Source organism: Phalaenopsis equestris, unplaced genomic scaffold (assembly GCF_001263595.1).
Source record: "Phalaenopsis equestris unplaced genomic scaffold, ASM126359v1 Scaffold000552, whole genome shotgun sequence".
Taxonomy (NCBI): Eukaryota; Viridiplantae; Streptophyta; class Magnoliopsida; order Asparagales; family Orchidaceae; genus Phalaenopsis; species Phalaenopsis equestris.
In genome coordinates, this window is record NW_018164992.1 from 2481301 (window position 1) to 2495426 (window position 14126).

The window sequence follows — 14126 nt, forward strand, 5'->3', positions numbered from 1 at the left end:
CAGCAGGGAGGCTGAACAGGCCAATAGTTCAACAAAGGGGTGTCGATTTAGAGGGAGGCTGAACTAGCCGCTCCAAATTAGGGCTACGAGTTGTTGTCGCCCAAGAGGGATCCCTCCTAGTTATCTTTTTATTATAAATAGGTTATTTGTTGTGTTAGGGTTTAGCTTTGCTGAGATTGTTGTTTGGACAGTCGTCGACGTCCCATTTTTCCCTTCTAGGCTTGTATCTGAGAGCGAGTGATGCTCCAGTTGTATCTCACTCCAAGGTGTTGATTATCCCCAACCTCCCCCTCACCCACAACCTCTCTTCTGTTGTCTCCATCGCCATAGCCGTAAATTTTGTAGTTTGACCCAAAGACAGCAGTTTTGTTGTCTATTGCAGCCCCCAAACCTTCCACCTTCCTGTTACCTTCCTTTCTCCCTCCTTCCCGCCCGCAACCCCCAACCCTCCTCTTGTCAGCTGCTATCTTCCCCCAACCCCCAATCCCCAACACTTTTCAAGCATAGGTAAGGTAATACATTTATAAAAATTGTACTGTAGGTGTTAGATATGCAAATAAATAAAAAATGAGTTGTATGTGCGTAAATTGTCATTGTGAAAAAAGTTAACACTGCTGAAAGTATATATAATATTGGAAACAAAATTTATTAAATTAACATCAATGCGAAAGCACAAAAAATATAACTTACCTTAAGTTAGCATTCAAATCAGCAACAAGTTCTCCTCTCAAAGCATTCCATAGTAGAAGTTTGCCATCCCCCATCCCGCCACCGGTGACCACAAGACCTAAACAAACAGCAGCACATCAAATACGTGTACAGACTAAAGAATGAAAAATAACATTAACAGAATAATGATTGATAGCATTAATATATATGGGCATGAGCCAAGGAAAATAAAGTAAGATTCTCTAGATTATTCAGCCGACGTTTGTGTTAGGACGCCATGTTGATCTGATGTATTCAAAATCATAAGGGAAATTTACAAACATAACACACAATTCTTATGTATTCACACATCTAACACTTGAAACGAGATTTACAGTTATAATGCTTTGGTGTAATAAAACTATGTATGAAAAGGTGTACTTCACATTCAAAATGTAGTGATTGTGTTACTTTTTATGTGATATATTTTGAGCGGTATGCATGTAAATATAAATATTTAGGTTTTAGATATGTAAATATATAAGAATTGTATGTAAATGCCCCAAATTATAATAAGTGGAATAATCATTTGTCTTGAAGTTTATTAGCTAGGTTCGCACATGGAGGTGAAGGAAGAATGTCTTAATAAATAGGTACGCTATAGTTAGTAGACATTGCTTTTCAAGTTTATTATGTCGATTTCCCACTAAAGAATCCCCGGTGCCATAATCATAATCGAGAGAGTTGAATTTAATCTAAGATCATGTTTAGTCAAATGGCATTTCTAATTTTATATATATATATATATATATATATATATAGATCAGACAAGTTAGCACAACTAAATTTCCAAATTAGTTATACTTAGATTACCTTAATTAGCAAAATGATTGCAGTTTTAACCTTAATTTAATCAATAAAATCAATAAAAAGTTCAAGCAAAAGAGTGAAGACCATTTAACTCCATGAAGCAAGCATTTTTAGGCAAACCGACCAATCATATTGACTAGGAACAAGTGAACCAAGCTAAATGAATTTGGCTTATAGTGGATCCGTCAATAGGTTGGGTTCAAATTGGGTTGACCATGACCAAATTTCAATCCAAATTACTTCAAAACCAAGCTCCAGTGGCAGACGAGATTAGAGAGAATCGTCTTAAATGGTTTGGTCACATTAAACATTGACCATCTGATAATCTAATTAGGAGAGTAGATGTTTTAGATTTATGTTAAGAAAGGCAGAGGTAGAACAAAAAAGACTTGAGCATATTGTAAAAAAAAAAAAAAGAATCTTAATTTATTAAAATCAAATAAAAATATGACACTAATAGAACACAATGAAGAAAAAGGATTCAAGTAGCCCACCCCACTTACTGGGATAAAGGCTTGTTATTGATATTGTTCTTAGACATAGATCCCTGATTTACTAAATCCTGGTGTTGTCAAAAGTAAATTGGGTTTACATAATTTACTAAATCCATCACCAAACAACCCCTAAGATTTGAACTTAAGACCTCCAAATACAATAAAGGCAACCTAACAATTGCTATAAGCCCACCCTCAAATGGAGTTAAGTCCTGAGCTTACAAAAAATTTTGGTCTTTTAATATGATCATGGTAAAAAGGATAACCCAACTTCACAATGAAATAGCCCCTCAATGTGACCCAACTGTGAAGCCCATAGGAAAAATAAATCAGCAGACACGAGTACTGCAAGATTTTAACAATAATAGTAGCCCAAAAAATATAAGCACGTTTCTAGATATTTCACGCGAGGTATCACACCTATGTTGAACTAAAATTTAACCAATACAACTTAACAGCCCAACTCTACAAAATTTAATGATTACCACTAACAATTGCCCCATTATAATCTATCTGCTTAAAAATTGATTCGCATAAAATTGGACTCAGAATGCTTAAATGAACTTCAGACTTTCGCACAGCTCATACAGAACATTAGAAGGATTGTTGGAGCTTTGAATTAGGAATTTTACCGGAAAAATTGTTTCCAAAGAAGTATGGAAAGAAATCTATACAGAGTGTCATTTTTAAAAGAATGTATGTGCGCGCGCGTGTGTGAAGAAATATGAAAAGAAACCAAGAAATTCAATTCTCAAGCAAAAAAACAAATAAAAAAATAAACTGCAAAAAGAAATGTGAAAAGAAACCAAGAAATTCAATTCTCAAGAAAGAAAAAAAATTAAAAAAATAAAGTGCTCAAAATATCACTAAGTTAGAACGGACAACTAATGAATAGCATACATGATTGCCACTTGTTAACTGTCATAGTATTGATTTTTTGAGTGTGCCCAACTACTGCTTGGTCATTTACAGGAGAGCCCAATGTGAAGAGACAAGAACCAGTCGTACAGTCCCAAACCTATTTAATGAAGAAAAAAAAATTCTGTAATTTGAAAACTTTAAGTTTGCATTCTTGAAGGTCAGTAAAATATTACCTTCATCAGATTTGACCCACATGAAACTATGCTGGCACCCCTCACTGCGAATTCAACAGCTTGGATCTGTTAGAGTAACAAAAACATCTACTCAGCAGTTGCATTATCTAACACTTTTTTTTTTATAATAGGAAGATTTATATGCATACCATTTGTATTTACATATCTAACACCTAATCTTTTATTTTTACATACATATCAACTTACTTATGCATGAAGAGGTGTATTTCATTTTCACGAAAAGGTGTATCTCACTTTTAAAAATTTAAAATGGTGGTATTCTTAATGAGATAATAATTTTTTTTGTGGCGTAAATATAAAAATCCCCTTTATTATATTACAAGAAACTTTTCAAAAAAATGAATAATTAAGATGAATTCATAGGGTAATAGTTATGAATTCCAAGATATAAACTGATGAACAATAATCCTCATGGCAAATTATTCCATAGAGCAATTGCCCTTAACATTCAAAAGAGATTAACATAAAAATAAGCAAAATTAATCTTGACATATGAATCAAACATTAAAAAAAATTGTAAAAAAAATTTACATATATAACATTTAGGATCTGTTTGGGGGGGCAGCTGCAGCTTATTGAATAATATGCTGATAAGTTGATTAAAAATAATCTGCTGATAAGCTAGGTGCGGTGGCTATTAAAAAAATTTATTTTTTTTGGAAAAGCCAGACCGCTGCCAGAAAGATATCACCGCACCTACACCTAGATAGGTGCGGTGTGAAAACGCTGCTTTCAGCGTTTTCAAAACTCAGTTTACCCAAACAGTCCAAATGCGTTTTCAAAATGTCACCGCACCAAATAAGCTGCCCAAAACGGACCCTTAAACTTCAATTTTTACATATATGCCACTCCACCTATGCATGAAAGGTGTAATTCATTTTTTTAATGTTAAAATGGTGATATTTTTTATGTAATATAAAATTTTGAGTGGCATAAATGTAGAAAGTAAATTTTACGTGTTAGATGTGTGAAAGAATAGGAGTTGGGTGGTATGTATGTAAATCCCCCAAAAAAAACTGAATTTTCAGGATGAAATAAGTCCACAGACTATAATTAATGGTGAAACAACATTCTCCAAAATGGTTTAAGAACAGATTTCTTCACTATGTTTGTTCCTGCGTTGGCAAAATGGTTGAACAGATCAATCAAAATACAACAAGGACAAACAGATAAAACCAGCAATCCACATTGAATAATACAAGATGACTTGGTCACTTTAGTTTTCGCACCAATTTAAATACTGCTAAGGGCTTGTTTCGGATCATTTTTTTATGTTCATTTTTGTTTTATTTTTGCTTTTATTTTTAAGAATATGTTTGTTTGGTGCTTTTTTTCTTTTTTATTTTTATATTTTGTTTTAAAAAACAAATTAATTCAGTTTTAAAACACTCAAAATAACATTTATATGTTTTGAATATTTTCAAAAACAATCATTACTAATAAATCATGTTTTATTTCAGAGTAAAACATAAACAAAATAAAATAGAAATAAAAAATAAAAGTGATCCCCCCTACAACCTCAATAAGTTAGAAGCATGGAAATGAAACACCACCAAGATTTCAAATACCTGACAACCGTGACCAGTAAGTTGGATTGCTCTCCCAGAGAGAAGATTGTACAAAAGCAACTCATTTGGCCCCTGCATTCAAGACGAAGCCCTTACCAATAATCAAATGAAGGGAAATTTACATTCGTTCTTATGTATTGAATATCTTACACCTAAACTATCATATTTACATACTTGGCACTTCAGTGCTTTAAACCTATGCATGAAAAGGTGTATTTCACCTTTAAAAAGTGAAAATAATGCTATTTTTTATGTGATATTAAATATTTGAGTGTTGTGTGTGTAAATGTGAATGTTAGGGTGTGAGATATTTAAATAAATTAGAATTGTGTGCTATGTATATATGTAATTGTTAACTTATTCTTATTAAATCCGGGGAAATAAAATTTTTATTCAAGAAGTGAGAATTACCAAAAAAAAAAATTGTAATTGCATATAAAAACCAAACAGTGTTTTTTTAAAAAAAAAGGTCCCGTTGTACACCTCACCAACCTCGTTAGAGCTACAAATAAGTTGAGGCAGCCCTTCTGGGTGAAATCTGACATCAAGAACCTTTTGTACGCCTTGCTGAAAGTAAATTTAAGGGAGAAAAAAAAAACTCATTAGCAGCAGGAACTACTCATTCTCAAACAACAAACTAGCTCTTACAAAAGTTTCCATAATTTTCAGCGTTGTTTAAAATAAATGATCAGACAAAATGAGAAAATTAATAGGTAAAAACATCCTTGGATTGCTCTCATTTATGACAAGTAGCCTTGTGAATAATGGAAAACAACAATTTTTTTTTTCTCAAGTCTACCTACTATCTTAGATGACATTATATGGAATCTCCCATCAACTTGGTCGTCAATACTGATTAAAACATATTAAACGCAAGGTTAATCCAAGTCCATGACATTGACTTCAATAATAATAGTGATGAAATGAAGGGTTGACACATCTTAAAGGCCTATAGCAATGTTCTTGATCAATGGGATCCTGACATCATTCTCAGTGCTTAGTTTAATAAGGGGCGGCTCCAAAAGCTCTAATTTCATATTACCATCTAAAATTTGTACTAAAATTTCTGTGCACTCTTGAGCTAATGAGGATGGAATTGCATCCACCACCAATGGAAATAGATTTGGATCATTTGCATGTTCCTATTGTTCCTAACTACTAGTATTACTAGTAGATGGTTCCTCAATTATAAATAAACTTTAAAGCAATCAGGGTATTATGTTCAAATATTTTCCAAAAGATACAACATAAAGGAATGATGTCAAACACAATCTTCTGCTGATAACCACTTAAAAACATCAATTTAAAAAGCTTTTTCAATAGGAATTATAATGTCCCTTTTCACCGAAATCCTTTCCACAAAGAACTTGAAAGACAAACAGTTGTATCACCGACTTGTAAAGGTTTAACAAAAATAGCATAAAAAGTATAATGTAGACGGTTGAATTAGTCAAGCTAAAGCTAAGGAAAAGGAATCCAGAATAAGAGTGATAGCAGGTTCCATGGATGAAGTGAGGGGAGCAGCTGACACAGTTCTATGGTTCCTTGTAGGTGTGATGGAGCACAACATTGTGTTAGTGACGTTGTAAGATTGATAATATGAGTGGGAAGATGAAATGAGGCTGATAATTGGTGCGAACAGTGACGGGACAGCTCACTGGAGGCAGTAAAGTTGTGAATTCCTGCTATAACCAGCAGTTCGAAGCACACTTGATTACTCCAGTGGAAAACAAGCAAACCACGGATTGGTGAGGTGAGGATGACGAGGGGAATCCACCGTCTATTCTTGGGCAAGCTGCATGCATACCAATTGCGAAAGGAAGAGGCTACAACACTCCAGCGAGCAAGAAAATCGTATATAACTCGCGAAATACTAAAAAATCAAACTGAAATTCCAAACAGCCCACTATACATATATATATAAGTCGCCTAGTAGGAAATAGCCTGATTAGATAATAGAAATATGGAAAAGAACTAAAAAAGCAAGCAAGCAAAAAAAGAAGTTAAATGAGAATAAAATAAAGAAAACTAAAAACTAAAGAAAATAGCAGCACAAGACTCTCACGATAAGAGAAGCCGCCAATATCATGGGAAATCCCACGTCCCGTGTCACTCTCCTTGGGTAGGAGGGGCTTCGCCCTCACCTCCGAAGAAATTTAGGTCCTCTTAGTACTACAACCAGTTAGCAATATTAAATGTAGCAAAAATATTTTAGTCTCCCGATAGGTCAATCTTATAAGTATTGTCATTAATCTTCTTAGCAATTTTGAATTAACTATCAGCTCTAAGCTTGAGCTTTCTGAAATGAACCGCAGGAAATCGCTCATTCCCCATACCAGGTCCCCTTTCTTGAAAACCATAACTTTGCTATACATGTTGCCCTGTTTCTTATGTTCAGTGTTCTGCTTAACGATTTCCTTCCTGACATGTTCATATAGGGTTTGAATATCCTTGACTCGAACCTCGAAATCTATCATAAGCTCAAAGTGCGAAGTAAGTGACTAACTTCAAAGGCACATGAGGATTACGTCCGTACATAATCTCAAATGAGTTGTGACCTGTGGACTAATTAATAGAATGATTATAGGCAAACTCCACCTAATGAAGGACCAAGTCCCACTGCTTCATATTCTTTCCCACAAAGCACCTAAAAAGGTTTCCTAAAGTGTGGTTTACAGCCTATGACAACCCATCTATCTAAGGGTGAGCCGCTAAATGAAATTGAAGTTTTGTACCTAACTTATCCCATATAGTTCTCCAAAAGTATTCGAGAAATTTCACATCTCTGGCTAAAGTAATGCAACTAGGCATACCATGAACATGAACTAACGCCCTGAAATATAAGTTTGCAATATGTGACACATCCATCGTCTTATGGCAAAGAACAAAACATATTATTTTGGAGAAAATATCTATCATGATCATGAAAAAATCCTTACTCAGTTGTGTCTGAGGTAACCCACCACAAAATCGAAGCTCACATCCAACTAGGTGGCCTCTCGAACAAAAAGGGGAGTATACAGACATGTGTTTTACCTAAGAGTCTTGGTCAAGTGGCATTGTTGAAATTCAGAATAATGTGGTATAATATTATTGATATCAAACGGGAGTGTAAATAACCCTTACATGAATCCTAAGCTAGAAAAGACAATAAAAAATAAATAACATGAAAGAAAAGATATAACACATATATCTTCAATTAATCAATTCATATTAATTATTTTGAGATAAAGAAAACAACATAAAGCATAAAATAGCAAAAATAAATAAATAAAATCAAAGAAAATAAATTTAATTCTCATAACTTTTTAAGAAAAATAAATTCTTTCCTAATATAACTTCTAACAAGCATACCCTACACTGTCGGACGTATCAATCTAGGCTAGTAAAAGTTCTCTTTCGATAAGGAGATGACCATGTCTCTCCTAAAATGTCCCGTCATTCCCCCACAATGACATTCCTATCAAAACAAGGTAGGCCATATAATTAGCGTACTTGAGTAAATGACTGAGGTCTAGGCTAGACTACAATAGCCTGAATCTTTGTTGTGTTCATCTCAATGTCAACAACTAAAATGATGAATCGCAAAAAAAAAAATTTGTGGTGTAAGAAAATGGCAATTGGTCATATAGTTGTTACATCTGAAGAACCTCTAAAACTTAACGCAAATATTGTCATTGCTCCTCTAAATTGTTCTACACTAAAATGTCATCAAAGTACACAACCACAAATTTTTCAATGAAGGCTCAAAAAACCCAGTTCATCGACCACATGAAAGTACTTGGGGTGTTAGACAACCCAAAAGACATGATTGTTAGCTCGTACCGTCAATCTCGTCTTAAAGATTGACTTCCACTCATCCTCCAGTCTGATTATAATCCAGTGGTAGCCACTGCGCAAATCAATTTTGGAGAAAACAGTGGCTTCATGCAACTGACCAGGCAAATTATGCAATCTTGCAATATTAAACATATACTTAACTGTGATCTTATTCACAACCCCCCATCTATACAAGTGTCACGATCAAAGTTGGCATAAGACATGGATTGGTACTCTTGTCAACTACCCTCGGGCCATCAAATCTACAACTTGCTTTTGTGGCTCTCATGCCTCGTTGTTGGTCGCATCCGATAGATTGGTCAATTGGGAAACACAAATATTGGGTTAAGGTATATAGCATGCAGAATCTCTCGTAAAGGTGGCATATTGTCTGTCAACACATCCTGAAACTCCTTTAGTAATGGTCGCATTGCCTCAACTATTGGTTCCTCTGCTTCCCTCCCTTCAAATATTACCAAGGTAAATCCCACTGATGCCACTCTCCTAGCCTGTAAAAAGGTAGCACAAGGCATGCTAGTCTCTGCCTGAGTGCTCATCGTTGTCAACTCCTTTAGTGGCAGAAGTACAATATATTTCCCATCCTTGGGAAATGTGTAGATATTTTTTGTGACTGTCATGAAATATACCTCTGTTGTATTGCCACGATCGGCAGTACAGAATATGGCATGCATTCAAAAGGACGACATCACACCAAACATAATTTTGCAACTTGTCTCTAATTAAAAATTCCACCAAACATCTTTTGTCAACACAAATCATGTTTCCCATTTTTAACCAAGTATGGTTGTGAATCCTTCTGTGCAAATAGGCTCAATCCATCCACCATATGCTAGATATCACATTTTTTTACAACTACGTCACTATATGATGACACTGCACGTCTTCCCCTTTAAAGTGCAATGAGTAAGGAAGATATTATGTCTAAACCACTATCAATCCTTCTTAGGTCCGTTTAGGAGAACTAATCAAACCACAAGCATTTCACCATTAGCTGCAGGTAGTTGGTACCACTATCCAGTCTCCACCTCTGGGTCTTCACTCTCTTCTGTATTACTATACATTTCTTTAACTGTCCCCTGCTCATTGAAAGAGATCGTCATCATGTTTGAACAATCAAACATCATGTGGCCAAAACCATAACATTTTAGGCATTTGCTGGCGAGGATGGACTTGAGAATATTGGCGGGGATGATTCGGGAATATTGGAATTCTCCACCTTTTCTCCACTATGTATGGGTTCCTCTAGTTGAATTGTCTTGAGTGCTCCACGGGGCATACTCTTGCTTCCTAATCTAATGGTTGACCTCTGTTTGAATGATGGTGTAGACCTAATATTGTTGTGTTGTTGCTCCACCTTTAAGACTAGGATTTGGATATTCTATAATATCCAATAAGATTGTAATTGCACTATGTTGTAAATAAATAATCTTAACCCCCCAAATATCAAGTTATAGTGTTCTCCTCGGGCTCTAGTAGCCCGCATTTCAACATAAGCTGCTCAAACTCAATTGTGCACTCTTCTAATGAGATATCATGTTGTTGCAAGTGATAAAATCTTAAAAACATAACATGTCTATAACGAACTGGTATGTATTTGTGTCGCATGTCTCATTTCATCTTAGACAAAATGTTGATTTTATTTTTTCCTTCTCGTTGACGACGATGCTTCAAATTCTCCCACCAAAGATATGCACACTTCTTTAACATAATGTGCGCTAGCTTCACCATTCTGTCGAAAGGAATATCCTTATATTTGAAGACTCGTTCCACTGTCTGAAGCTATTAAATAAAGTCGTGCAAGTTCATGCAGCCATCCACTGTCTGAAGCTATTCAATAAAGTCGTACAGGTCAATGTGGCCATCAAAATTTGGTAGGTCAACCTTAACTCCAAAAACACATTCTTTCCTCGTATACTCAATGTCGAATCGGCATGGCATCGGCTCTTCGTCATTATAAGCTTTTGGTGAAAAGGGTTTTCTTCATCTCCTTCACCCGAGTGTTCACCATTGTTGTTGTGGGTGACTTCTCCATATTTTCTTCTTTCAAAATCAGTGATCTTCTAATGCAATTGGATGATTTCCTACTGCATGTCTTTCATGGTAATTTCCTAAGCATCTCGCTGAGGGTTTCTCCTTGGCGTCATGGTGTCTCGTTCTTCCGACCGATCGTTCAACTGGCTCTGATACCATATGACTTGGTTCTTGGGTTCCTAGAATGTGTGATATAACAGAAAATCGTGTTAGAAACGTAGTGGAATTGATATTGTGAGCGAACAGATGGATGGCAACAAACATACGGAGCAAATGGAGACGGATCAGCGAACCGGAGGTGATAAAGTTGTGAATTTCTGGTATAACTAGAAGTTGGAAGCGAGTTCGATGGCTATCAAGCGGGAAACGGAGAGCAAACGGTAAATTGGTGAGGTAAGGACATCAAGGGGGGTCCACCACCTATTCCTGGGCAAGCTACAGGCACACCACTTGCGAAGAGAAGAGGCTACAACACTCCGGAGAGTAAGAAAATCAAAGAACAACTGTCCAAATAACTAAAAACCAAACTGAAATTCCAAACAACCCCTACACATATAAAAGTATAGTTCTAGGAAATAGCATAATTAGATAATAAGAAAATTAAAAAAATAACTAGAAAGGAAGGAAGCTAACCGAGAATAAAGGAAAGAAAATTAAAAACAAAAGGAAAATAGGTAAGGACATCAAGGGGGGTCCACCACCTATTCCTAGGCAAGCTACAGGCACACCACTTGCGAAGAAAAGAGGCTACAACACTCCGGAGAGTAAGAAAATCAGAGAACAACTGTCGAAATAACTAAAAACCAAACTGAAATTCCAAACAACCCCTACACATATAAAAGTATGGTTCTAGGAAATAGCATAATTAGATAATAGAAAAATTAAAAAAAACTAGAAAGAATGGAAGCTAACCGAGAATAAAGGAAAGAAAATTAAAAACAAAAGGAAAATAGCAGCACAGCACTCTCGTAATCACAGAAGTCACTTCGTCGATGTTGTGGTTTCACAGTACCGGAGGAAAACACACGTCTAGCATCACCAACATTTGTGTGATTCCTAACACTTATAACATTTGTGTGATTTCCAAAATTCATAGCAATAGAGTAACTTAGAAAACGTTCAATCCCTAATGTTGTATGATACCAACATGTAATAATTTAAGAGTATATACATTGAATTTTCTTTGTAATTTAAGCCTTATAACTTAATAAAATGCAATAAGAAAATACGGCAAAGACTTGAAGTACTTGAGGGAAGATTTTGATCGTTTCTCACTGTTGTCTAGCTGTGGTGATCTGGAATGCAAGAAAGAGAAGAGCTTTACACATATGAGAACTATGCAGTTTCTGGTTCATTTGAACTCGGCCTTTAATCATAAGAGATCAGTCCTCCTAGCTCAAGCGACTATCCCTTGATCTTATTTTACTTTAATACAAAAAATGGACAACTTTAAACGATGAAGCCATTGCTGCAAAGATACAGCAGGAGGGTCGCATAAAGTTACATTTTGAAGTGAGTGAACTTTTGAGTGCACGATCAGCGTTGGCTACCTCAAGCTCAAGTATGACATGTGTCCATGAGGAGGCTCGCAAGTGCTACAACAGTCATGAAGTCGGACATCTAAGCAAGATCTGTCCTAGGCCACCCAAGGAAAAAGAGACAAGTGGACGTGAACAAGGTTGAGGCTGTGGCCATGACTGTGGTGGTCGAAAAGGTAGAAAAAGGAGCTACCAGGCAAATTTGATGGTAGGCGAGGAGGGAGAGACGGGTGTGATTTTTAACAATGAGGATCACGAGTGTCTCGAGGTGTTGAAGAGGAAGTAGAACTGTTGACCTCATTTTCGGATGAGGTCTTCACTTATCTCCGTAGAGCCTAGGGTCTAGCTTCAGACTTCTCTTGTTTGACAATCCTAGAGGACTAGTACGGAACTCACACCATTTAGAAAATTCGAGTCACCTCGTCACTCCTTCGAGTTTCGCATGGGCGATCTCAAATCTTCGACATTCTGTTAAGTTGATTAGGATCAACACATGAAACTCGAGTTGAGTTCCTACATTAATAGGAACAACCCCTAGGGAACCCCCTTTGCGACCCGAACGCTCGATAACGCTGCATTATTGCACACGCATCGCACCCCGCACAATTTTGGCTTAAATAGACTCGCCCGTCGGCAAACTCGTCCGGACCACCCCGCATGACGAAACGAACCGCGTCGGCGCGTCCAGAACATCGATTTTAGCTAGGAAGAACACCCATATTTCTATAGTTTAGCGCACGAGCGACTAGCACGAATATCAATGCACTTTTTTTAGCGGTGAGTGGGCCCGGGCACAACTCAGGTCCGACTCGAGTTTGATTCATGCTGGACTCGGACTGAACACGGGCTAGACACCAGCTCACCTGAATTTGAAATTCAAATTTTAAAATTCAAACGAATTATTTAAATTTTTGTCTTAATTAAAATTAATTCCGGTATTAATACATTCCATTTAATCCTCCATTGTATTTGGAAACTATTTAATTCCCCGCCAATTGATTTGAATAACGGCTCCTGACCCCGCTCGAATTCTAAAAGGCGGGCCTTCTTCCCCACGGTCGGCTTGATTCGCCTCCCCCGAACTCCTCTCTCCCGCTCGCCTTCTCCCTCTCTCGAGATTTCTCTGTCGGATCCCTCTCAACAGGAAGAGACGAAGCATCCTTCACTGCACCGAAGATTCTCGCTCGCCTGTCCCGTCTTCCCGAGCTCCTGCTCATCTTCTTTCGCTCGCATCCCTCGCAAACCTCCTGCCCGCTCCTCTCTCCTACCTCTGCATCGAACGAAACGCCCCGCTCGACTCCCGTTTTCCCCCTCGCATGTGAACAGAAGCCCTAGCCCCTCTTCTGCGAATAGGTTCGACGTTCCTTCTCTGCGAACAGGAAGACTCGCCTGCTCCTCCCCGCTCCGCCGGTTGACCCCGTTTGACCCGCTCGCCTGCTCCTCCCTCTGCGACTCCCTCACGCACCGAAACCCTCGCATCTGCTTTCCTCTTCCTCACGCAGTAGAAGCCGCTTCTCTCTTCCTCGCCACAAATTCGGCCCCTGGCTCACCCAAGAAGCCTCGCCTCCCTCCCTCAATTCGCTTTCTCACCCACACTAAAATCCCACACCCCTCTTCCTCCTCTTTGCTGAAACCTTCGCAGGAGCTCGGGTCATTGACAACGTAATAACGAGATTGCATCTTGCAGGCAGCAGCGGAGCTCTCATCTCCTTCTCCTCTGCTCCCGTCTGAAATCTTCAACTAGTTGACCATTTCTCCTCTCACAAGCTTTATTTCCTTTTGTTTTTATTATTGCACTTGTCCTATGAATCATTTATGTTTTACAACGATTTGCTTAATCCGGATTTAGGGCAAAATGAACGGAGAAGAGGATGCACACACATACCACACAGTTTTTATATATTCACATATCTAATACCTAAATTACATTTTCTTTTACAGAAAATCCACACTAGCTATGCATGAACTGGTATATTTCACTGTTTAAAAATTAACTTGGTGGACTTTCTTATGTGATACAAA

At 37.2% G+C, this 14126-nt stretch overlaps 1 protein-coding gene across 1 annotated transcript in view; it reads right to left on the bottom strand.

The window, feature by feature from the left end:
* The window catches only part of LOC110029125, a 58537-nt gene that overhangs the window by 8200 nt on the left and 36211 nt on the right, over nt 1–14126 (bottom strand). Inside the window, exons 8-12 of the mRNA XM_020731249.1 lie at nt 5188–5262; nt 4696–4767; nt 3107–3172; nt 2913–3030; nt 691–787 (exon numbers count right to left, since the gene is read on the bottom strand). Coding sequence (XP_020586908.1) covers nt 691–787; nt 2913–3030; nt 3107–3172; nt 4696–4767; nt 5188–5262 — 428 coding nt within the window. The remainder of the gene's footprint in view (nt 1–690; nt 788–2912; nt 3031–3106; nt 3173–4695; nt 4768–5187; nt 5263–14126) is intronic.